The following is a 24,613-nucleotide window of genomic DNA, read 5'->3' as shown; positions in this document are numbered from 1 at the left end:
CCAACCGCGTCCATTTCTTTATTGTGGCCGTCAGTGGTGTCAACTAAAAGTGGTTCACCTGTATGGCATAGGTGCCACGTTGACCCATAGGTCCATCCACGGGTGGTGCTTGGCCGCAAAAGAACTGCGGTCCATTGTGGGTGGCCACCAACATTGCGGTCCATATGGTGTATCGATCCAGGCAGCAAGCAGCGAAAGTGCAGGCCCACAACTGCGTAGCCAGCACCTCTCTCTCCTCTCTCTCTGCCCCAAAACCAGATCCTCGGAGGTGGGAGACAAAAGAAGCAGACAAGTGAGTAAGGTGGTAAGGGCGCAAAAGTGCACGCAACACAAGGTAATGCACACTAGGGGCACATGGGAACCAGGTGAGACAGGTACGTTCCTACCGTACGCCCCCCCCCCCCCCCCACCAGGTAACCTACATGGCCCCTTACCCCTTACTGTATCCACAAAACACAACACTACCCATAAACATCTATTTTACTAATCAACAAACATCCCTACTGTCTTCCCCGTTCCTCCCATGTACCAAATTCGTCTTCTCTCCCTCCTAACCAATCAAATTTGCCATTTTCAACTCTCATCAAAATTTGCCATCTCCAACTGAACATCAAAATTTGCCATTACCAATTCATCATCAGTCCCTCCTAAGGAGGGAGAGATGGAATCACCCCAATGTCTCATCCACGTCGTGATGCGTCTCACCAATCCACAGCAATCTCATTTCCTGCAACAAAACAAAGAAAACACAGGTGTGGAGTCATCATCATCACCACAGGTAAGTGGCTGCGTATGGTGCGACAGGTTCATCAATCCTAACTATTTCCTAAATGACTTTAACAACTTTACACTACCCGGGGTCTTTCTCCGGCCAAACCATTGGCCCTCTTACACTATGGGTTCTAAAAACCAATTCCCATTGGCCAAGCTGTGGTGCTTTTCAATTTGGGGTCTCACTCCCCCGATTCATCTCCCGGTGCCCTCGCACAATTTCTGGGCTGTGGCGTGTACCTCTCCCAGCGGGTCTACCCACCTGCACACCTCCACCACTGCAGTTGCCTCCGAGCTTACCTGCTCCTTACCCTAACCTAACTACCTGGGGAAGGCCCTCTGGCGCTCTCCCCACTCGGTGCCCTCTCTGGCACTGGGCTGCCCGATCCACACCCGGGATCCTCAGGCACCCACTCACAACTACCGGCTCCCAGAGCCCACCTGCGGCCTCACCTGGCCGACATCCTCACAGTGGTGGAGTGCCCAACCAACTACACACACTAACAGGCTACACGCCCAGCCATTTCCACAACACTAATGCACCCATCCACAACACCATTCTGCAACCGCACCACAAATGCCAATATCCAACCACAATTTACCTATACCCTCTACCTAACACTTACACTACCCGCCCCGGGTATTCGTGAAAGGGGTCCACTCTTCCCCCATCCACACCTTCGCACCATGCACACCACTCCGTACCACTTACTCCAACTCTCTCCACACACCTGTACTTGCACACCTGTGCTCTCACACCTGGTGCCACCTGCACCCTTCTCTCCCCAAGCGCATTCGCGCTGATCCACAACACTCACTACTCATACACTGCTCCACACACCTGTCCAGTTGCACACCTGTGCAATCACACCTGTTCAATTCTCACACACACGGCATCATCTCAGCTAACTACTCCCTTCTGAAACTTGCGCTTCCCAGTCGTCCCTTTAACCTATTGCGCTCCCTCGTCATTATAACCCACATTAAACTACCTGCGTCCCCACTACAGGTATCAGTCACTAACTAAACTTAACGTTACCTAATGTCATCTTCTAGGTCCCTATCAGTTTAACCTAACCCACCCGGGCTAGTTTTCACTGCCATACACCCCATAAGCTATTGCTCCTTTGCCCCCATGGGAAGGGTGGCAGGGATTACCCCCTTACCCACCGGGCCCATCGCTCACTACCAATTTTGCACATCAAATTTCAACAAATTAAAAATTTGCCAATCACTGCCCATCATCTGCCAATCATTACTGCCAATCCCTTGCCAATCATCAAATTTTGTTTTTCTCTAATTTTGGGGCCAAAACACTATCCTCATCACACAGTCTACTCACTACTGCCTCTCGGTGCGCCAATTCCTATCCAAAGCCCGGCTTCGTAAAGCCAAGCCATGAATGCGGGTTGTTTGGTGCCAGCGGCTGGACGCGTCCGGCACTCGGTGCAGGGACGGGGGCTTACCCGGGCCGAGATCCCACGCACCATCTCGGCACGGAGCCATCCCATGGCTCGATCTCGGCCTGCCGGAATGCCTCACCAAAAAGTGGTCGCCATGACGACCCTTCCTATCCAGCCGCCCGCTCCGCCTAGTGGAGCACGGCCGCGGCCGTTCCAAGCGAGGCCCGGCACGCACCGAGGGCCCGATTCGGCTAAAAGTCGACCTAACCTCTAAACCGGTTACCGTCGATGCTTCACCTGGACGCTTACACCCCGCAGCCCGTTCCTTGCTCCTCGTACCTTTCCTTGCACACCCAGGTACACCCATTCCACTCACAGCCTTGGTCACACACCTGACCACCGAACACTTTGGCACACATTCGTTGGTCGCACACCTCACCAACACACCTCTTCGCGCCCCCTCCTCTGTCACCTCCTCTGTGACAATCACAGGTGTGCTCTCATTCGCACACCCAACCACGTGCCTCACAACCAACTCCAGCGTGCATTCCCACTCACGCTCTACCATTCCAGGTGTGCATCCTTCCATCCCAGGTGTACATCCTCGCTCACCTGTCACAACCAACTCACTCTCCTTGTCACTCTCACTACTCTCACCTCCATTCTTGACAACGCACTCACCCTTACTCCCGACAGCGCACTCTTTCCTCATGCACCTGTCCGTCACACACCTTTCTCGTGCACACTCTCCCGTTACACCCTCTGTAACACTCACCACAGGTGTGCATTCTTCCTTGCCTTTGACAGCGCACTCTTTCCCCATGCACCCATCCGTCACACACCTTTCTCGCGCACACTCTTGCGCACACTCTCCCGTCACACCCTCTGTAACACTTACCACACCGCGCTTCCATGTGCTCCCGCGCACACGCGCTACGACCGACTCATTCTCGCCAGCACCCTCACTCCTTGGCACGCACTTTTTCCTCACACACCCCAGAGTCGGACTTTCTCGCACACCTCCTTTTTCGCACACCAGACCTGTCGCACACTTCACCAACGGCCTCTCACGTACACCCGGGTCCATCTCGACCCCCAAGCTTCTTAAATCCCCTGGCGCATCATACGCACGACCATATTGGTCACCACTTACACCGGGTCCTCTTCCTCTTCGCTTCTCCTCCATCACCTGCGAATCCCTCATCCGGTTAATGAGCACATCATCACGATCCAAACACAGACTTTGGACCAATTCTTTTATCTCCTCTTTTATCTCTTTCTTATCCCTTCTCCGTCGCTTCTTAATTTCGCTCACCCCTTCTTCCACTTCTTCCAATTTCTGCTTCACCTCTTTTATTCCCCGGTACGTCTCCTCTAGCTCGTCCTCCAAGGCTACCTTGACCGTTTCCATGTGCGTCCTCACCTGCCGGTCCTTCGTCTCCATCACCTCTATCACCTCGTCCAACCTCGTTGTCAGTCCCTCACGTACCATCTGACATTCCCTCTTCGTCGCTATCAAGTCATCTTTTAGTTCTTTCTGCGTCGCCTTTAACCCTCCTAATACCGCAGTGTTCCTTTGAACCTGCTCCGTTAGTCCTTTTTGTCCCTCCGTCAGCTGTTCCACCTCCTGCGTCAGGTCCTCTATGCCCCCTTGTAACTTTACAGTCCCCTTTCTCACCTCCTTCTCCATGCGCTCCTTACAGTGCCTCACCTCCTCGCGCACTCCTCCGACCTCCTCACTCACTCCTCTTCTGATCTCCTCTCCCATCACTTGCATCTCCTGCCCAGATGCCATCCTCATCTGCTCCATTTCCTCCCTGTGAGCATCCAGTTTGGTTTCTACCCCCATTCTGACCCCCTCTATCTGCTGCCCCATTTGTTTAACTTCCCTTTCCGCTTGGTCCCTCATGTCCCTCAATTTGCCTTCCATGGTGATTTCTAACCCCTCTAACCCTTTTTGCATCCCTTCCATTTGATTCTCTTGAGCGGCCATTCTGTTTTCTACCCCCATTAACCCCTCCTGTATTTCCCCTAATCTATTGTCTAATTTCCCAAATTTCTCGTCTAATCCCTTAAAATTATTGTCTAACCCCTCACCGGTACCCCTCGCTTCGTCCCTCATTACCCCCATTTCGTTTCCCATTACCCCTATTTCGTTTCCCATTACCCCTATTTCGTTTCCCATTACCCCTATTTTGCCCTCTAATCGCTCACCCTGAGCTTCTATACTGTTTTTCAAACCTCCAATTTGGTCTCCCATTTGTTCCATAAAGGCCCTCATTTGCAGGAGGAAAAGGTTCGAATCCACCAGGGGCGCTGCCACGGTCGCGGGCGCAGTCGCCGTGACCAGCGAGGCGCCATTTTGTGCGTCTGCTACCCTCGCTGCTTCGCTCTCCTCACGTCCCTCAATTTGGTCCTGGACCGACCCTGCCTCACTCTCCTCTACCGGACCCCAGCTGTCTTGATCCGCCATAGCGCGACTTTCAAAATTCGGGTTTTTATTTCCGTAAAACAAATCAAATTTCGCTGTTATAATTTCGAGCGCGTAAAACGCGCTCCGGATCGAATTTTACTTCCCAACACCAAAATGTTACCCTAATGGTACACTTGGTGTTCCAAAATTTGGGCCTAATAAATTTAGTCCCAGGTCCGAATCCGACACTCCTGACACCAATTGTTACAGACACGACTTTGATGTTATGGTGGGCCGAGCGGAATGGCCGCCGTGTCCGCACAAGTTACCCGATTATACTCGAACGTTGCCGAGTCGCGCTACGCTAAATCAATGAAGGAAAAGGACACAACGGCTGGGATTAAAATGACACGACACCAGGGATACGGTTCTCAAGACCTCCGGAGGAGGTTATATTAGGGCGGAAGGTCAGATTACAACGACAAGAGGGACAGCATAGAAAGGCAGGCACTTAGACACACTCTTATATTAGCCCCGACAGACGACAGATAAACGGGACAAAACTGACTCACACGGGGATTGATGGCAAGGAGGGGCAGGTCTTCGATGGCTCAAGGTGCACCTTGGCTCAGGGGCAAAATCGACCCGGTCCAGTCCAAAGATGCGGGAGATCTCACTCAGCGCTTGGAGGTGGTGACTTGTCTTCTCAAGCTGGGGGCGCATCTGACGTCACGTCCGGTAAGTGGCTGCGTATATCCGGCGGGGAGTGACACGCCCTCGGCTAGTTAGCTCCGCCCCAGATGGAATCGGTCCGCCCTTCTTATTGGGTGCGGGGGGGCCACCGGGCTCCGCCCTTGACGAGGAGCTGACAGGGAGCCCCTTCGTGGTAACCCCGTCGGAGCGCATGGTCAATGGCGGCTAACCGAGCCGGTGCGAGGACGCACACTCCCCCGCGCCGCGCCGCCCCCATTTCCTCTGTTGTTGTAGTTGTAGTTGTTGTTGTTGTTGTAGTTGTTGTTTGGGGAAGAAGATGGGAGGAGGTATGGGAAGGTCCTAAACTCACTACTGGTGCCATATAATCACATTCTGGTGCAACGAAGAGTCAGAATTAATGGAAACGAGTCCTTAACTGACATAGACTAAGAATAACTAGCAAGATGTCCGAAAGTTGTCTACGTGAGATGCGGTGGACCTGGGCACGACATTTAATGGGGGAAAAAGGGGAAGGTCGGTTCTACAGAGTGTTATTTACAGGCAATGGGACTAGGGAATGGGGGATTGGGGATAGTTGGGGAGTATTGGGGAAATAGGGGAGTATTTACAAGCGGATATTGAGGCCAAGTCCCATATCCGCAACAATATGAAAGAAAGGCGATCACTTACTCTTGTTCGAAGGCTTCGAACATTCATCACATCAGAAGTTGCAGGACAACGACATTTTACCTGCAACCTCTGTGAAATGCGGGGACATATGTTATTACTTCACCAACTTCCGGGGAGCCAGCATGGAGCTGCAAACCAATGGCTGTGCCTTTTCACAACAGCTGTGCACGATTCTGCGGGCCACTCCTGGTATGGACCATGGATGACCTGAACACCATGGTCCCAACATCATTGTGGATGCATCCGGCATCCCTGTTCCACATCTTGCTGGCCAATCAACGTCACACCAATACTTGCTGCCCACTCACAATGAGGGAGGAGGCAAGTCGACTACAACTGGGTGAAGGCCTTGTTCAGGAATTACTATGGTTTACAGCAAAAAGTGGCAAGAATGCTACATGGAGAGCAGGGTCAGTCTATGACTCCGCAATGTTACCACAACAGCGAAATCCTACACGAAGTAGTGCAGGAGCTATGAAGACATTAGGAGAAAATGTTTCATACCTGGATTCAAACACAAGTGATCAGCCCTTCCTTTCAAACAAAGTCAACATTTGTGTGGAGGCAAACGTTTTTGCCAGATGTTGCAGATGCTTTAAAAACTTGAAAATGGTGAAGCAAAATTGTTGTATCTTGGTGATGGTGAAGTGTTGTTTTACAAAGATATTTGTGATGCAAATGAAATAGATTGAATTAACAATATGGAAGGAGTCAATGACCAACAAAATGTTTTGTGATCAGATTCTTGCAGGATGACGGTGTATGCCTAAGGAAATTGTATTGATGTTTACTTGTAGTGATTGATTGTTTACTTATATTGATGTTTAGATTAATGGTTAATATAAACAAAAAACAAAAAGATGAGGGAATTGTGGAAGTGTAACTCTGGTAACTCATTGATTAGGACTGGTAACGAAGCAGATAGACGATTTCGTAAATGAATGCCAAGAATGTGCACGAACATGGTAATCTCTTGTCCACCTGGTCACAGCCCCAGGCTGGAGCACCCCCCTATTGTTTGGTAAATGGAACTCGCAACAGGAGGGGAGCGAGCTGGTGCCAGTGGGGCGAGCATACATGACCTCGGGGCATTTGCGGAGAAGGGATTAGCGCGACAAGGCCCATATAAACCAGAGCAAACTATGAGTCAGGAGCACTTGTCATCAGAACCTCTGCCCGACGGAACGAACGAGTACCAACGAGAAACAGCACCAGGAGATCACCGGCGAACGAAGAGGAACCAACGACTTGAATTACTAGATTCGTTATAGTATTGTAGTTCTTTAATATATTGAAACAAGTGAATTATTAGTTAATAAATCCTTACTTTGTAAAAACTGTCTCAGTCATCGGCGTCTTGTAGATTGTCCGTTATTCCCGGACACGGTCAAGCTGGAGAAGAAGGGGGCGGAGCGCCAAGAGCGAGGCGTGGCCCTGTCAACGAACCAACCAGGGCTGAGGTGAGCTCACTGATGGGCGTGGCGCGGCTTGATTTTGAAGCACACGATATAAGCGCGAGCGCGGCGCCTTGACACTGAGAAGGAGAGAGAGAGAAGACCGTCGATTGCATCATCACGGACTGCGCGGAGGTCGGGCGAGCGAGCGGATTGCATCATAACGGACTGCGGGGGGAGAGCTCGAGTGATTGTCACGTTACTGGGAGGACTGCGCACCTTGTGAAGGTCTACACCCCCCCCCCCCCCCCACCATATATAAGGCCCGAGCGCGCGCCAACGGTACGCGCTCGCTGCTGCCCGGATTCTCGCCACGGTACGCGTGGACACCTGGAGCCGGAACTCAATGCCTAAACCATCTGCCCAGACCTTCCTCCACTGCCATCTGCCTGGATCTTCTTCCTACCACTACCCTCCCGTGTAAGTCTGTCTGTTTGTCCTGTGCATGTTAATTAAGACTGTGTAAGCTTGCCCTGTGTCCTTTTGCTCTTCTTCTTGTACATGCCCTTCTTTCGTTTCCTCTTTTATTAGTACAGTTATAAATCACATTTGTTCTTCCTACCTTTTGGTTTCCTCTTATTCGATCGCTTTCGTCTTTTCCTCAATTGAATACCGGTGGCACGATTTCAGAACCGCTCAGAATCGGGTTCGTCTTTTTGCTAACGGCTCGAATCGCGGATTGCTAAACCGCCTAGGCAATTTCCATCTGTCCGTGGTTCGAGCGCGAGTTATTTCCCTGCTTTGCGGAGAGATTGGCATGCAGGTATTTGGGACCCATCTTGACCAATCACCCTGGCCAATCTCGACCGCAGAGGAGCGTTATAATTTCCAGGGCTGGGGGATCGGCCAGTTGAAAAAGACAAGGGGATTAACCCCCCCCCCCCCCCCACCCTTGGTAAGGGGAGCGCCGACCCCCGGATCCGCAACAATATGTATATACGTATATACAAAAATAATTACATCAACCATTCCAATCAAAGCACAATACAATATCATATAATCTTTAAATGTTGATGTTGATCTGTCTGTCTGTATGTTACCTATACACACCAGGGGCGGATCCAGCAGATGGGGGGGGGAGGGGGGGGAGGGGAGGCTCCCTAAATCCGTCAAATACAAAAGCGATACATTTTTTTCATGTGCTAACGTGTATATAGCCGAAGATGTTGTGTCGAGATCACCTGACATTCCTCAGACCACAGGTGATGTTGACCACAGAGTTCAACATAGAACTGATTTGTACCATTCAGTTTGTTCCCACAGTGGATACTTGATGATTAACGAATCACCAGAATAATTTGTCATCGGAGATGCTTCTCCTCTCCTAACCATTCATGAACCACGAAGTGGAAAGGTTTCCCAAATATTAGAAAATCCAGAGTCTCCATCATTCTGTTTGAATTCAGCACTCAGTCTGTGTTTTCAAGACACAAGAACATGATGTTTGACCATGGGAAATTCTCCAGTGTATCCAATAGGCATCAAATGTGTTGGAGAAGAAAGTTTTGTCATAAGTGATTCTCGTAGTCGAGATGATGAAGGAAAATCTTCAGCTGATGGAAAAGCCGTAATTTTGATCGGAGGACACTTCCATGTCAATCCTTGTTCAATATGTCAGAGATATTGATTTGTTTTGATCATTTTGACATTCGTTTCATCATGTGCAATGCCTGATTTTCATTCAATTGGATTTCGATGAGACAATAATAATTTAAAATGTGTTTTGAGCAAAAGCTTGTTCATTAGAGAACTTATTACCTCCGCCACCGAAGGTGGATAGAGGTTATGTTTTCACCCCTGTCTGTTTGTCTGTGAACAGGATATCTCCAAAAGTTGAGGACAGATTCAGACGAAATTTGGTGGAGAGGTTAGGTATGTGACAAGGAGGAAATTATTAGATTTTGGTGAAGATCCGGATCTGGATCCGGATCTGATAATTATTTAAGTGATTCTTCGCCATTGATCGATAGGGCTAAAAACTATATGCAGTATAGCATGGTATTTTCAAAGAGTTGTGGACGCCTTATGACAAAGCTAGGTGGATGAGTTGGTCAGGCGACAAGAACAAGCCAATTTGATTTTGGTTCTCATCTAACAGTCCTGTGTCACGTCTCATGTATTCATCTGTATGTCCATGAGTGTGAGATGTGTGAGTGGCAGCTCCACTACAAGCCTCGGATCCTGCAAAATAAATAAATAAATGAAAACACCCACCTGAAGATAATACACCAGGAGCTCATTGAGCGCAGCATCAGCATTGAGGTTTACAAGGAAGCATTTGTCATCTCCAACCTTGATCCCCGACGACTCCAGCGAGATCCCCAAGCTCTCCAGCTGTCGCTGTCGTTCCTAATATGACAGGAATCACAGGGGCTAACAAGGTCACATCGAGCTTGTTAGAAAATCAAGAAGAAATGAGTCATAGAGGAGAGGATTGCTTGCGGTATCAAGCAATGGATGAACTCATCCTACCTGAGCGATAGCCACTGTCTTGCGTAGTTTCTCTTCCCAACTAACCGTCATTTCCTGCATTAGTTTCTCAGACTCCTCGAGTTTCTCCTTTAGGCCTGGAGCTGTGAGTGACTGGAAGGAGGAAGTACACCGCAGTCTCAGCTTCAAAATAATTATTTGTTTTTGAACTATATTTGAACCAAATCACCCCGCAAATGATCACGAATCTTCAATACGTAATGTCCAGCAGAAATTGAACATGCTCATCATTGAGCCAATCATTCCAAAAACACACAATTTCACCTCTGCATGGGTCAGCTGGTTCCGCAGCCTGTCAACCTCCTCACGCAACTCCTGAATGATTTTAGCGCTCGGCTCCTCATTGATCACGGCATGGTTGACGATGCGTTTTGCACGGTCTGCGTAGCGCAGCGTCGACAACGTTTCCTCGTAGCTGTCAGCGGCCGGGCTCACTGTTGCCATCATCGCAGTCTTGCTATTCCCACCAAGGTTGTCCTGTTGCAATTCAAAATCAATCATTACTAAAGAGGATAATGCTGAAATTAGTGCAACAAACACCCAAAGGGCGAAATTCAAATTTAAAGGCCCCAGGTAGTGGCAAAGTGAGTGGTGATGAAAATGGCCTGCAAGGATAGTGTTCCAAAAGCAGAGTGATAGAAACATGCGAGACCGTAAGGATGTGGAACATGACCAGATGCGCCAGTCGCATTCCAACTGCAGCTTTTATACCTCGGCAAGCACGGAATTCCAGTTCCATAGTCTCCAAAGCAATATTTTTCTAAACTATTTCAAAAGGATCTCTGATTAAATTCGTACAAAAGCAGCAAAGCTTCGAAAGCATGTAAACTAAACAATAGTTGAGATGAGGTCCAACTTAGCCGACTAGAGAAATTCAGTGCTCAGGTCACAGGAATAACTCAGAAGAAGCCTTCAGGAGGATAAAAACAAACTACAGCCAAGATGGCATTCCATCCCAAATCCCCACGCTTCCCACCTAGAGCAAGGTTGAAGTAGAACAGCACTCGGTAGAGCGCTCAACTCCGCCAGGCTGAACAGATTATGTTCCCACCAATAGGCCGGATCGATCTACATGATCCAGACCTGAACCATGATCTCGTCACCTTGTTCTTGACACCTAACCCACTCACCCATCTAGTTTTGTAATATGTCGTCCATAATATTTGGTTTTATAATATTCGTCATATTTTTGAAACATCATGTTATATAATCGCTTTCCGCCCCAATCTCTCAATGGTGAAGAATCACTTAAAAATTAAAAAATTCTCATATCCGGATCCTGATTCGGATCTTCACCAAAATCAAATCGTTTCGTCCTTGTCACACACCCAACCTGTCCACCAAATTTCATCCGAATCTTTCAACAATATCAAATTCCGTTCAGGAATGATCCAATATCAAATTGTGAGCTACATTATTTTCCCCGTTTTGACCCCGTGACCCTATGTTCCCAACCCCTGGAGCATGAACTGGGGGTCAAATACCAAAAATCGTTACATATTCCATACACATACTAACCATATACAATGTTTCATGCATATATGTTACATATTTCCCCAATGTTTATTGTATATACAACGTTTCATTTTAAAATGTTTTAAAATGTACCCGTACTTGCATTTTTCGGTATTTGACCTTTTGACCCTGCCCCAGGGGGCGCGGCCAAAAATGATACTGCTCTTGCATCTTTGTGCCATGTATTGATCACAACTACTAAGTTTGTTAAACTTCTGTCCAACTGTTTAGAATGCGATAGCGTGACGGGCAGACAAAGACAGACAGACAGAGACAGAAAGACAGATGGAGCCAATTACAATAATCCCATTTTTTTTTCAAAAAGTATTTTTTTTTTTTTTTTTTTTTTTTTTTTTTTTTGTATACAATATCGAGGCTCGTGAAAGAGCGAACATTAATCACACAGAAAGACAAACCGACACATAAAACATATAACATAGGGAGCGGTAGACAAGATGGGGAGAGAGGGGGAAGGACACAAACAACATTTGAGAGCAGGGACCGAGAGACATGGAGACATCGAGAGATCTGAGAGAGGGCGAGGGCTTTGGGGGGGGGGCGTGGGAAGGGGGCAGTGGGAGAGGTATAAAACATATGGACACTGCCAGGACTTCCAGGAAAGAAGTTGGAATTTCAAACAAGGTGGATCTGGGGTGAATTAGCGGGGGTAGAAAAGATCAAGGTTTTGGATGGGGGAAGATAAGAGATGGTGGTGAACAGCTGTTTTAAAGACCTGGAGGGAGGAGTGGGATTGAAGGGAGTGAGGGAGTTTGTTCCAGAGGCGGGAGAAAAGAGGAATGAAAGAGTGAAGGTGAGCGGAGAGCCGAGATTTCGGCAGTTTAACCATCAGAGGGTTGCTGGCAGATCTTGTGCGACCTGTAGGAATATTTGGGGGACAGAGCACAGAGAGAGCTGGGGGTGCAAGGCCGGAGAGGAGTCGGTAGAAGACAGAAAGACCACCTACCTGCCTGCGGTGAGTGAGTGAAAGGCCCTCAGAGATAGCTTCATCACGGGAGATTCCAATAATTCTGAAAGCTTTGGTTTCAACAGCGTGAAGCCGAGCTAGGTGTGAGGCAGGAGCACCGGCCCATAGGGGAGAACAGTATTCCATTGAGCTGCGGATGAAAGCCTTGTATGTGGTGAGGAGCTCAGGTGTGCCGAGGAAGGACTTCGCACGACGGAGGATGCCCAGTCGGCGACTGGCTTTGGAGGCCAGCTTGGAAATGTGGTTTTCCCAAGAAAGATCATGGCAGATAGTGAGACCCAAAATCTTGAGCGACAGAACTTCTTGGAGAGGATTGTTGAGAAAGTAGATGGGAGGGTTGTCCAGTCGATCTTTTCGGAGAGACATAGTAAGAGTGTGAGATTTGTCAGGATTGAAAGACATGTTCCACTTGTTTGACCAGTCTGTGATTTTGTCCAGGTCTTCAGAGAGTGAGGAGGCAGCAGACTGCCGATCTGAGGGAAGAGGGATGGAGCGGCAGAGAGTGGAGTCATCAGCAAAGAGATAGAGAGGATTTTCGAGAGAGTCAGAGAGATCATTGATGAAGACCAGAAAAAGCACGGGGCCCAGAACACTGCCTTGGGGAACTCCAGCCTGAACAGGAAGAGGAGATGAGAGAAACCCATTCAGGGCCACACGTTGACGACGACTAGAGAGGAAGTCCGCCAGCCATGCGTGGAGATTTCCATGGATACCAAAGGAGGAGAGTTTGGTGAGCAGAGCGGGGTGCCAGACCGTGTCGAAGGCACGTGATATGTCGAGGGAGACAGCTCTAATTTCCTGTTTGGCATTGAGGACCTCCATCCATTGTTGAGACAGCAGAAGCAGCATGTCCAGAGTAGAGTGACCTGGTCTGAAACCAAATTGATGATCAGAGATCAAGCCATTGGAGAAGAGGAAATATTTCATATCAGAAGCAATGATGGATTCCATGACTTTGCTGATAATTGGGAGAAGGCTGATTGGTCTGTAGTTGCTAGGATCTGTTTTTGCACCTTTTTTGTGCAAAGCGGTGATGTTGGCTGATTTCCAAGCAGATGGCAGTTGACCTTGAGCAAAAGAGAGGGTGAAGAGAACAGAGAGAGGGTGAGATAGAGCAGCAGAGCAGGATTTTAGGACCCGTGGGCTGATGCCGTCGGGTCCAGTTGCAGAATCAGAGTCGAGGGTTGACAGAAACTTTTCCACCTTGTCAGGAGGAAAGGACACGGAGTCCAGGAGCAGCAGGGTACGACTGGGTATGGTGGGTACAGAGAGGGATGGGTTTGGGACACAAGATTTAGAGGCAAACACAGAGTTGAGGCATTCAGCTTTTTCACGTGCGGAGTCAGCTGTGTAGCCGTTTGAGGTAAGGGAGGGGATGGAGGGGGAACAAACACCAGAAACGGATTTGACCAGACGCCACCAGGATTTGGAAGAGGGAGACAGATAAGAGAGTTCGGTCTTGAGAACGGAGAGATATTGTTTCCTGGCTCTCCTGAGGGTGGACACACACTTGTTTCGGGCTTTGTGAAAGGAAATGAGATTTCCTTCCGTTGGATTTGCTTTCCAGGAGACGAAGGCAAGTTGTTTCTGGGCAACAGCCTCACCACAAGATTCCGTGTACCATGGACGGGAGGAAGGGTATGACAACTGAAGACGAGATGGGATAAATCTGTGCATGAGAGAGAGCAATTTACTTTGGAAGAATTCCCAGGATGAGTTGATGTCAGAGGTGGTAGAGATGGGAGACCAGTCCAGATGATTGATGGCTGCTTGAAGACCGTGCCAGTTGGCCTGAGTGAAATGCCAGACTCGTCGACGCTGAGCAGGCTCCCTGAGGATGGTCAGAGAGATGTCCACTTTAACAAGGACATGATCAGATGTTCCGATCGGAGCAGAAGAAGAGCAGCAGACATTTTCAGGGAAGTTAGTCATAACCAAGTCCAGAAGAGAAGATGTTCCGTTGACTGAGATCCGGGTCGGGAAATTGACAGATTGTGTCAGTCCCAGTGAGTCGCAGAAGTCCTTTGCTGAGGAGCCATGGCTGGTGAGAGAGGTACCCACACCCAGCCAACTGGCATGATGACAGTTGAAATCACCACATATGAGGAAGAGAGAGTTGGGATGAGTAGATAGAAGTTGGTCCATATCATCAGACAGTGAGATGTAGATGGAGTCATCACTGTTTGGTGGACGGTACAACACACATATGAACAAGAGGTGGGAGCGAAGGGGAAGCCGTAGCCAGAGGTATTCCTGGGGGTGAGGTGGAGAGAGTGCAGTGCAGGGCGAGTGAGGAAGAGAGTTTTTGATAAAGATAGCAACCCCGCCTCCAGGACGAGGCTCAGGTCTATCATACCGGAGGAGGGAGTAGCCCGGGAGAGATACTATGGAATCAGAGACATCATAAAGGAGGAAAGTTTCTGTTAAGCAGATCACGTCTGGTTTGACAGAAGCAACCTGTATGGAGAGATCGGTTAAGTTTGAACGAAGGCCCCGGATGTTTGAGGTCCATACCGTTAATGAAGAGGAAGGGGGAGCATCAGATACAGAACAGGGGGGAGGAGGGGTAGGGTAAGATGTGGAAGAGGTGGAAGAGGTAGGGAGAGCTGTTGAAGGTGTGTCAGAGATTTCAGAATAGCTCGGAGAAAGGGAAGGATGGGGCGGACAAAAGGTTTGATGGTGATTGGGTGAGCCACAATGAGGTGTTATTTGAGGAGGGGGAAGAGCGAGGCAGAAGGTTGGGGGAGATGGAGGTGAGAGTTTGAAGGGGGAAGAAGCGGGGAGGACGCTTTGAGGAGGGGGAGTGAGCGGGGGGAAATTGAGAAGCAATGAGGGTGGGGAGATTTGAAGGGGAGGGGTGAGGGGGGAGTTTGGGAGGGAAGGGACAAGGGGAGGGATTTGAAAGGGATGGGATATGGGGGAGATTTGGAGGGGAGGGGTGAGGCAGGAGTCTAGGAGGGGAGGGGCGAGGGGGCGTCTTGGCGGGGAGGGGTGAGGGGGTAGTTTAGGAGGGAGGGGGCAAGGGGGGAGATTTGAAAGGGATGGGTGATGGGGAAGATTTGGAGGGGAGGGGTGATGGGGAAGATTTGGAGGGGAGGGGTTATGGGGAAGATTTGGAGGGGAGGGGTGAGATTGGATTTTTGAAAGTGTACGATTTATGGGAAACGAACATTTATTGCAAAATGAGTTTCTTGTGACCTTCGAGTTAAAAATACGTTTAAGGACGCTGGATGGAGGATGGAGTGCAGGAGAGTTTAGGGAATGTAGAACAAAGGCACTATAGGAGATGGATATTTTTTTTGGGATGAATTGATTTGGTGAGCAAGTCGAAAGCAGCCTTTTAAAGAAGAAGAAGAAAAAGGTGTTATAAAATATGACGGAATACATAACTTGAGGGGAAAGTGTAAACATTGAAGGTTAATGAGTGAAAACTATCTGGGGAAATGGGGGAGAAACACGTGGTCGAAGAACGAACGAACGAATAAGAATGAATAAACGAATGAGAACAGAGAAGGAAATGTTTTTTTTTTTTTTTTTTTTTTGAGTTGAGATTTACACAAGGAAGTAGGCTATGGGTGAAAAGACTGGGAATACAGAGAACGAAAGTTATTGGATCACAAACGACGGACCACTGAGAGAAAAACAAAGCCTCAAGGTTGTACAGTGCACACTGTACAAGGCCTTGCTCGCGACACGGCAAACAGACGATCAATTTATGAAAGATAAACACCGAGAAACAACCAAAGTTGCACACAATAACTTCACACACCGAAAGATAAATACAGTTTCGACAAAATACAATTGTGAACAGACTTAACTTCGAAAAACGTGGAGACCGTGTGGAGCTTCGAAAATCCCTGCCGCCGTCTCCAAGATCTCGCGAGATCTCAGTATTGGGATAATCTCAAAATCTTGCCTTTAGTAACCAAGTCAGGGCCGAATCCCTGTACGGCGCAAACTTCCCTTTGTTTTTCCCAGCTGCTTGCTCCACCAATGTTGAGATAACCAATCCCAGTGCAGAAAGCGACCTTGGTGCAGGGAAATTGGTGGGAATAAAGGAGTACCTGTTACATAATGGAACAAGCGCAAAATAAGTACGTTTATCCGAGAGGTCACAAGGAAGTCACCTTTCAAATTGCATTTGCACACCATCGCACTCTGCTTAAGGTGTAAATGCAGCCACTTGGGGAAATTACAAGGTGCGACGAAAGCAAGCGCAACCAAGACCAAGACAGTCAATCTGCCACAAGCATCATGTATAGAAGTAAGCTCGAGCATGCAAAAACGGCATTTGGACCATCATTCCTGTGACTTGTCAACGCTCCAGTACCAGTGGACATCGTATTTAACATGCTTAACCACATTCACTCTCCTAGAAAGAAGGCAGTTCAATATTCCTACAAGATGGAGCACACCGACTGTTCATGCTTCGATTCCAATCAACATGTGATTATCACATGACAAGATGTGATCTGCTTAACAGAAACTTTCCTCCTTCATGATATCTCTGATGCCTTGGTATCTCTCCCCAGGTTACTCCCTCCTCCGGTATGATAGACCTGAGCCTCGTCCTGGAGGTGGGGTTGCTATCTTTATAAAAAAACTCTTCCTCACTCTTCCTCACTCGCCCTCCACTGCCCTCTCTCCACCTCACCCCCAGGAATACCTTTGGCTACGGCTTCCCCTTCGCTCCCACCTTTTGTTCATATGTGTGTTGTACCGTCCACCAAACAGCGATGACTCCATCTACATCTCACTGTCTGATAATATGGACCAACTTCTATCTACCCATCCCAACTCTCTCTTCCTCATATGTGGCGATTTCAATTGTCACCATGCCAGTTGGCTGGGTGTAGGTACCTCTCTCACCAGCCATGGCTCTTCAGCAAAGGACTTCTGCGACTCACTGGGACTGACACAATCTGTCAATTTCCCGACCCGGATCTCAGTCAACGGAGCATCTTCTATTCTGGACTTGGTTATGACAAACTTCCCTGAAAATGTCTGCTGCTCTTCTTCTGCTCCAATCGGCTCATCTGATCATGTGCTTGTCAAAGTGGACATCTCTCTGACCATTCTCAGAGAGCCTCCTCAGCGTCGACGAGTCTGGCATTTCACTCAGGCCAACTGGCACGGTCTTCAAGCAGCCATCAATCATCTGGACTGGTCTCCCATCTCTACCGCCTCTGACATCAACTCATCCTGGGAATTCTTTCAAAGTAAATTGCTCTCTCTCTCTCATGCACAGATTTATACCATCTCGTCTTCAGTTGTCATACCCTTCCTCCCGTCCATGGTACACGGAATCTTGTGGTGAGGCTGTTGCCCTGAAACAACTTGCTTTCGTCTCCTGGAAAGCAAATCCAACGGAAGGAAATCTCATTTCCTTTCACAAAGCCCGAAACAAGTGTGTCCACCCTCAAGAGAGCCAGGAAACAATATCTCACCGTTCTCAAGACTGAACTCTCTTATCTGTCTCCCTCTTCCAAATCCTGGTGGCATCTGGTCAAATCTGTTTCTGGTGTTTGTTCCCCCTCCATCCCCTCCCTCACCTCAAACGGCTACACGGCTGACTCCGCACGTGAAAAAGCTGAATGCCTCAACTCTGTGTTTGCCTCTAAATCTTGTGTCCCAAACCCATCCCTCTCTGTACCCACCGTACCCAGTCGTACCCAGCTGCTCCTGGACTCTGTGTCCTTTCCTCCTGTCAAGGTGGAAAAGTTTCTGTCAACCCTCGACTCCGATTCTGCAACTGGTCCTGACGGCATCAGCCCACGGGTCCTAAAATCATGTTCTTCCGCTCTTTCACTCCCTCTTTCTGTTCTCTTCACCCTCTCTTTTGCTCAAGGTCATCTGCCATCTGCTTGGACATCAGCCAACATCACCGCTTTGCACAAAAAAGGTGCAAAAACAGATCCTAGCAACTACAGACCAATCAGCCTTCTCCCAATTATCAGCAAAGTCATGGAATCCATCATTGCTTCAGATATGAAATCTTTCCTCTTCTCCAATGGCTTGATCTCTGACCATCAATTTGGTTACAGACCTGGTCACTCTACTCTGCCCATGCTGCTTCTGCTTTCTCAACAATGGATGGAGGTCCTCAACGCCAAACAGGAAATTAGAGCCGTCTCCCTTGACATTTCACGTGCCTTCGATACGGTCTGGCACCCTGCTCTGCTCACCAAACTCTCCTCTTTTGGTATCCATGGAAATCTCCACGCATGGCTGGCGGACTTCCTCTCTGGTCATAGTCAACGTGTGGCCCTGAATGGGTTTCTCTCATCACCTCTTCCTGTTCAGGCTGGAGTTCCCCAAGGCAGTGTTCTGGGTCCTGTGCTTTTTCTGGTCTTCATCAATGATCTCTCTGACTCTCTTGAAAATCCTCTCTATCTCTTTGCTGACGACTCTACTCTCTGTCGCTCCATTCCTCATCCCTCAGATCGGCAGTCTGCAGCCTCCTCACTCTCTGCAGACCTGGACAAAATCACAGACTGGTCAAACAAGTGGAACATGTCTTTCAATCCTGACAAATCTCACACTCTTACGATGTCTCTCCGAAAGGACCGACTGGACAACCCTCCCATCTACTTTCTCAACAATCCTCTCCAAGAAGTTCTGTCGCTCAAGCTTTTGGGTCTCACTATCTGCCATGATCTTTCTTGGGAAAACCACATTTCCAAGCTGGCCTCCAAAGCCAGTCGCCGACTGGGCATCCTCCGTCGTGCGAAGTCCTTCCTTGGCACACCTGAGCTCCTCACCACATACAAGGCTTTCATCCGCAGCTCAATGGAATACTGTTCCCCCCTCTGGGCTGGTGCTCCTGCCTCACACCTTGCTCGGCTTCACGCTGTTGAGGCCAAAGCTTTCAGAATCATTGGAATCTCCTGCGATGTAGTCAACTCCAAGGGCCTTTCACTCACTCACCGCAGGCAGGTTGGTGGTCTTTCTGTCTTCTACCGACTCCTCTCCGGCCTTGCTCCCCCAGCTCTCTCTGTGCTCTGTCCCCCCAATATTCCTTCAGGTCGCACAAGATCTGCCTGCAACCCTCTTATGGTTAAACTGCCAAAGTCTAGGCTCTCTGCTCACCTTCACTCTTTCATTCCTCTTTTCTCCCACCTCTGGAACAAACTCCCTCACTCTCTTCAATCCCACTCCTCCCTCCAGGTCTTTAAAGCAGCTGTTCACCACCATCTCTTGTCTTCCCCCATCGAAAACCTTGATCTTTTCTACCCCCGGTAATTCACCCCAGAGTCCTTGCAGTGTTCATATGTTTTAATCCTCTCCCACCTCCCCCCAAGTCCTCCCGATGTCCCTGCTCTCAAATGTTGTGTTTGTGTCCTTCCCCCTCTTCCCCCTCTCTTTTGTGTCCTTCCCCCTCTCTCCCCATCTTGTCTGCCGCTCCCCTTGTTTTTTATGTTTTGTGTGTCGGTTTGTCTTTTTGTGTGATTAATGTTAGCTCTTTCACGAGCCTCGATCTTGTATACAAAAAAATAATAATAATAAAAAATATATATATATATCTATCAGGGAGATGAGGACTGACTTTTAAAGGTGATCCAAGTTGGAGTGTACAATTTTAAGAAACAGCTGGGAAAGCTAAGAGTAGATAAAGCTCCAGGCCAGATAATATGCAACCAACAGTATTGAGGAAAGTGGTGGGGAAGACCAGCGTGATGCTAACCGATGTCTTTAACAGCTCATTCTCCCTTTTGTCAGGAAAAGGTACTGGAGGATTGGAGGGCAGCAAATGTAACATATTATTTAATTTTCAGATGAAACAAAGCTTGGGTGTAAGGTAGATAGCAGAGCGTGGGATCACGTTTAGGAAAGTCTGTCTTAGATTGGGCAAAAGATTGGCAGATGCAGTTTAACGTACAGGAATGCAAGGTTCAGGGGATTGCAAAGACCAATAAAATAGGGATTACATGATGTAGTGAGGAGCAGTCTTCGAGCATGTAACGCAGGGGAACAGGGAACGATCGGGGGGTGTGACTATATACGGAGGGAGGGGGGGAGTGGGGTGGGGGAATCAGACAGGACCGTGCAAGGCAGTTAAACGTAAAGTTATTCTGTTTTTAGGTTGTATTAGCCAGGGGATAAATTATAAATCCAAAGAGGTAGTGTTTACACTCTACAGGAAGTTAGTGGGGCCTTTAGATCTAAAAAAAACAACAATCGTGCACGGCAGCCTTTGGACTTTAGAGCTCAAAAAAATAATCAGCTTCTATCTTTTGATTGGTGAACCAATTCTGTGACCCAATATGCAAATTCTTAAAATTTCACGTCAATTGGACAAAAAAAGACAATTTTATGCAAACTTGACTTTTGTCCTTTTGATCTAAAAAAAAACAAACCAATCGACTCCTACCTTTTGTTTAGTGAAACAATTCAGTGATCTGATATGCAAATTCTTAAAATTTCAGGTTAATTGGATGAAAATTGATGATTTTATGTGATGCTGACCTTTGACCTTTTGATATTTTGTCAAAATTATTAATTTGCCTTCTCCATATTATCATAACGAAGCTTTTTTGAAAAGTTGATGACAAAACTCGTGGTAAATTGAAATTTCAGGTCAATTGGATGAAAATTGATGATTTTATGTGATGCTGACCTTTGAACTTTTAGCTTTTTGTCAAAATTATGAATTTGTCTTCTCCATATTATCATAATAAAGCTTTGGTGAACATTTGATGACAAAACTCAAAAGGTAAATTGAAATTTCATGTGAATTAGATGAAAATCGATGATTTTACGTGACGCTGATCTTTGACCATTTGATAAAATTTATCAGTTTGCCTTTTCCTTATTATCATAATAAAGCTTTGGTGAACATTTGATGACAAAACTCAAATGGTAAAAATGTTATGGCCCAGATAGACACACACATACACAGACACACAGCCAGACAGGCAGACAGACAGACAGACACACAGAAGTGATTCCAAAACCCCGCCTCCGACTCTGCAGGGGACAGCTAACAAGCGGGTCCCGGGGGCGTGGGCGGGCTCGATACCATGGTGTGGGCAAGATTACTCAGCTGTGTAGTTAAGACCCCCAAGACCCTTTCAATGCTTTATACACCTTTATATCCCTTAACCCCTGAGACGTTTTATACCCTTTAGACCCCAAGAACCTTTAAACCTTTACACCCGTTAAGTCCCTTTCGACCCCTCAGACCTTAACGCCATTTACACCCCTTACAGGCTTACACCCTTCAGACAGATTAGACAGTTTGGACCCATGACCATTTAGAGCTTTAGACCACTTGGACCTTTTTAGATTACAAATAAATTACAAATAAATAATATAACTAATATTATAAATACATTTGTACAAAATAAATGTTTGTGTTATGATTGGTGAAAATGATGACTGCACAACTCAAGTTCAGTCAGGTCATCATTATCCTCAGTTTAAACAACTGTGACGACGTGTGGTGAGGTGAGCGTAGCGAGTTGATCCATGCCAATGTGTATATACACTGTATATATCTACATACATACATATTCTGATTCTGATGTGCCATACTCTTCCAGATCTTACATCTTCTCAGATGAACATCTTAAATATTGTTCCCAAAGTAACTCTTCCAGATGATAGAACACTCAAACTTGGTGTGAAGGAATTTGAATGAGTCTAGTTTCAGCTCAAACATCAACCTAATGGTGTTTCTTGATACATGACAAAGGCACGGATAGAGTATAGAATAAAAAACCCCACCTTTGGAGGCCATTTTCCCCCGCCGAGCAGGGGTTGGCCCTTTCCGGACACCGCGGTCCCCTTTTTGAAGCAATGTTTTATGGCCGGATGCCCTTCCTGCCGCTAACCCTGTTAGTCGCCTCTTGCGACACACAGGGACTTACCAGTGAACTGGCACTCAATTTGCCGACCTCTGAAGGATGACAGGCTGAGTCAACCCCCCTGGTGTTAATTCAGCGATCGACCGGGATTTGAACCCAGGATCGTAGGATCCCAACCCAGCACCGTAGCCGCTAAGCCAACACAAGGCTGTGCACGGATAGAGTATGAAGAACAGTATTCATGAAAAAAACATCATTGTAACAATAAGATTGATCACACATGCATATTGATATGCAACAACGTTCCTACAATTAGAAACCTAGACATGTACGTGATTATTATTGAAGGGTAAAAGTTGACTCACCAGGCAGTGACAACGCTGGCACCCAGAGAGCCAGATCTCGCCACTGCGGTGAGGACGTGCGGTGCCAGGCTGGTGGCATTGCTTGGCAAGATGCCCGTCACACTCCGGACAGCAGGATCGTTCGACATTGGGGTTTTCACACTCGCACACGGTACGGCGGCAGAACACTTTCCCGTTCTGCTCTCACACACCCAGGCAGATACCATAGGTACAAAATGAACGGCACCAACCGTACCTGTAATAACCTCCAACATACCAATGATATCCTCTTACATTTCACAGGTGTGCAAAGTGGAGTTTGTGTATAGTCTGCAGACTTTGATTTGGTCGACATAGCCCCATGTTTTCAACATACCATGGACAACTAAACATAAATTGTTTTCAGTCTAAGTCTACCTGATAACAAAATCCTTCAAGAATATTCAAACCAAGTTCAGGGTTAGATGCTCAAAGAGGAACCCAAACGCAAATTTCCATTCAAAATCATGAATCCTGGTCTAATTTGAGGGGAAATTTATTTTTCTCAATCACAAAGTTTCGAAAGAAGCCCTCGTGTGGATCTTCGATTTCGCCAGGTAGTCCAAGGGCCAATATAGGTTACCTGTACCGCTCAGTGTCGTCAGGCAGTTGAACTGAGTTATGGGGACAGAACGGACAAAAGTACCAATTTTTTTCCTGGGTGTCATTTATATATCAACAGCATTAATATTATAATATGTGTCACAAATGCTGTCATTGATTACTATGATTAAAATGATACTTTATGCAAATTATATGCATTTTAAGCACATTCTCTGGTATTTCAACACTAAATTAATAGGTAGCTTCTTTTTTTTGTGTGTATATACGTGTTTGGCCCAGGTAAATAATATTGCAATGTTAAGGATGAATTGATGAATGCCTTCCATGAGTTTTATGGTAATTTATGCAAATGTGGGCATTTAATTGCATTCTCAACTTAATTGGAATGATTTAATTGTGAGCTTTTCTTTTTTTCGACTGGATATGTTTGTTCTATTCAGATAATTCATATTGCAAGCTTTGCTTTAAGATCAGTTAAATTAAAATGTAATTTTTATGTAAATTTATGCAAATGTAATGTAAATGTCTCGTATTTCGCTGATGTTTCAATATCAAGTGATATGATACATGCATTACTGATAAAGAAAATGTGGATCATAGCTCGGAGATTGGCAGCTTAAACCTACACATGGAGGATAATAACTGAAAATCAAATTGATATGCCTTCTGGAAATCTACTTTTCACACTTGCGGACCCCACAAAGCTCGGTGCACGTCCATCCGGCCTTCTTATGAGCACATCTGCCAATGCGGCCTCTCGTGCTCTTGCAGCCACACTGGACTAGTTCATTGCAGGCTTTGGAGGCAATAGGTAGAGTGGTCCAAACTGGAAGACAAGACCGGCTGTCTTTGTCCAATGTCCAGCGCCATGACATGGGGTTGGCGTCTGTTGCTGATTCAGATGACTGGTGCTCCGGATCCCAGCCTGATACACAGTCCGCTCCAAGTGCCGCAGTAAGGCATCCTGAGTCGGTGGCATGATGGATTCCTGGCAGAACATCTCCTTGCGGGCATCGTTCGCAGAGCTCAGCTGGCTGGTCTTGTCACAGAGAACAAAAGTGAAAAGCTCTATTCACTTGAAATGACTGTTCTCGAAGTCCAGTGTAGGGTAGGGATGCTGTGCTACATGTACTAACTAATTTGAGAGGACGTTTGGGGGAGAGGCAACGCACAGAGTTGAGCAATATTACTTTACCTGAAGTCTATGTTGGGAGATCCGAAAATCAATTCAACACTGTTGGGATATTTGTTTTACTAAGCGAGTTTGTCAAAAGGTGTTTTGTAGTACTACATGCACACTGGCATCTTTCTATGAGAAATGAATAATTTGCATAAATTAACATAAATATGTAGCCAAAGGGAATTGATTTTAACAGAAAATTAAATCATTTATGTTAAACACCCAGAAAAAATTTCACTGCATAAAGTTTAGAGCTGGTAATTTAC

The 24,613-nt window shown here is 47.2% G+C and overlaps 2 protein-coding genes across 2 annotated transcripts in view; both read right to left on the bottom strand.

Annotated features, from left to right (window-relative positions):
* LOC144893207 (kinesin-like protein KIF13A) overlaps nt 1-12,334 on the bottom strand; it is a 64,969-nt gene extending 52,635 nt beyond the window's left edge. The window contains exons 1-3 of the mRNA XM_078782868.1: nt 10,179-12,334; nt 9,897-10,007; nt 9,639-9,773 (exon numbers count right to left, since the gene is read on the bottom strand). Coding sequence (XP_078638994.1) covers nt 9,639-9,773; nt 9,897-10,007; nt 10,179-10,559 — 627 coding nt within the window. The 5' untranslated portion in view covers nt 10,560-12,334. The remainder of the gene's footprint in view (nt 1-9,638; nt 9,774-9,896; nt 10,008-10,178) is intronic.
* A 3,352-nt stretch (nt 12,335-15,686) lies between these two features.
* Nucleotides 15,687-24,613, bottom strand: part of LOC144893206 (kinesin-like protein KIF13A) — a 269,629-nt gene continuing 260,702 nt past the window's right edge. The window contains exons 11-12 of the mRNA XM_078782867.1: nt 22,586-22,762; nt 15,687-16,442 (exon numbers count right to left, since the gene is read on the bottom strand). Of these exons, the coding sequence (XP_078638993.1) occupies nt 16,302-16,442; nt 22,586-22,762 (318 nt within the window). The 3' untranslated portion in view covers nt 15,687-16,301. The remainder of the gene's footprint in view (nt 16,443-22,585; nt 22,763-24,613) is intronic.

This window comes from Myxine glutinosa, chromosome 8, assembly GCF_964187855.1.
Source record: "Myxine glutinosa chromosome 8, kmMyxGlut1.1, whole genome shotgun sequence".
Lineage (NCBI taxonomy): Eukaryota > Metazoa > Chordata > Myxini > Myxiniformes > Myxinidae > Myxine > Myxine glutinosa.
Note: the sequence above shows the minus strand (reverse complement) of the source record. Positions and strands in the feature narration are given on the sequence as shown.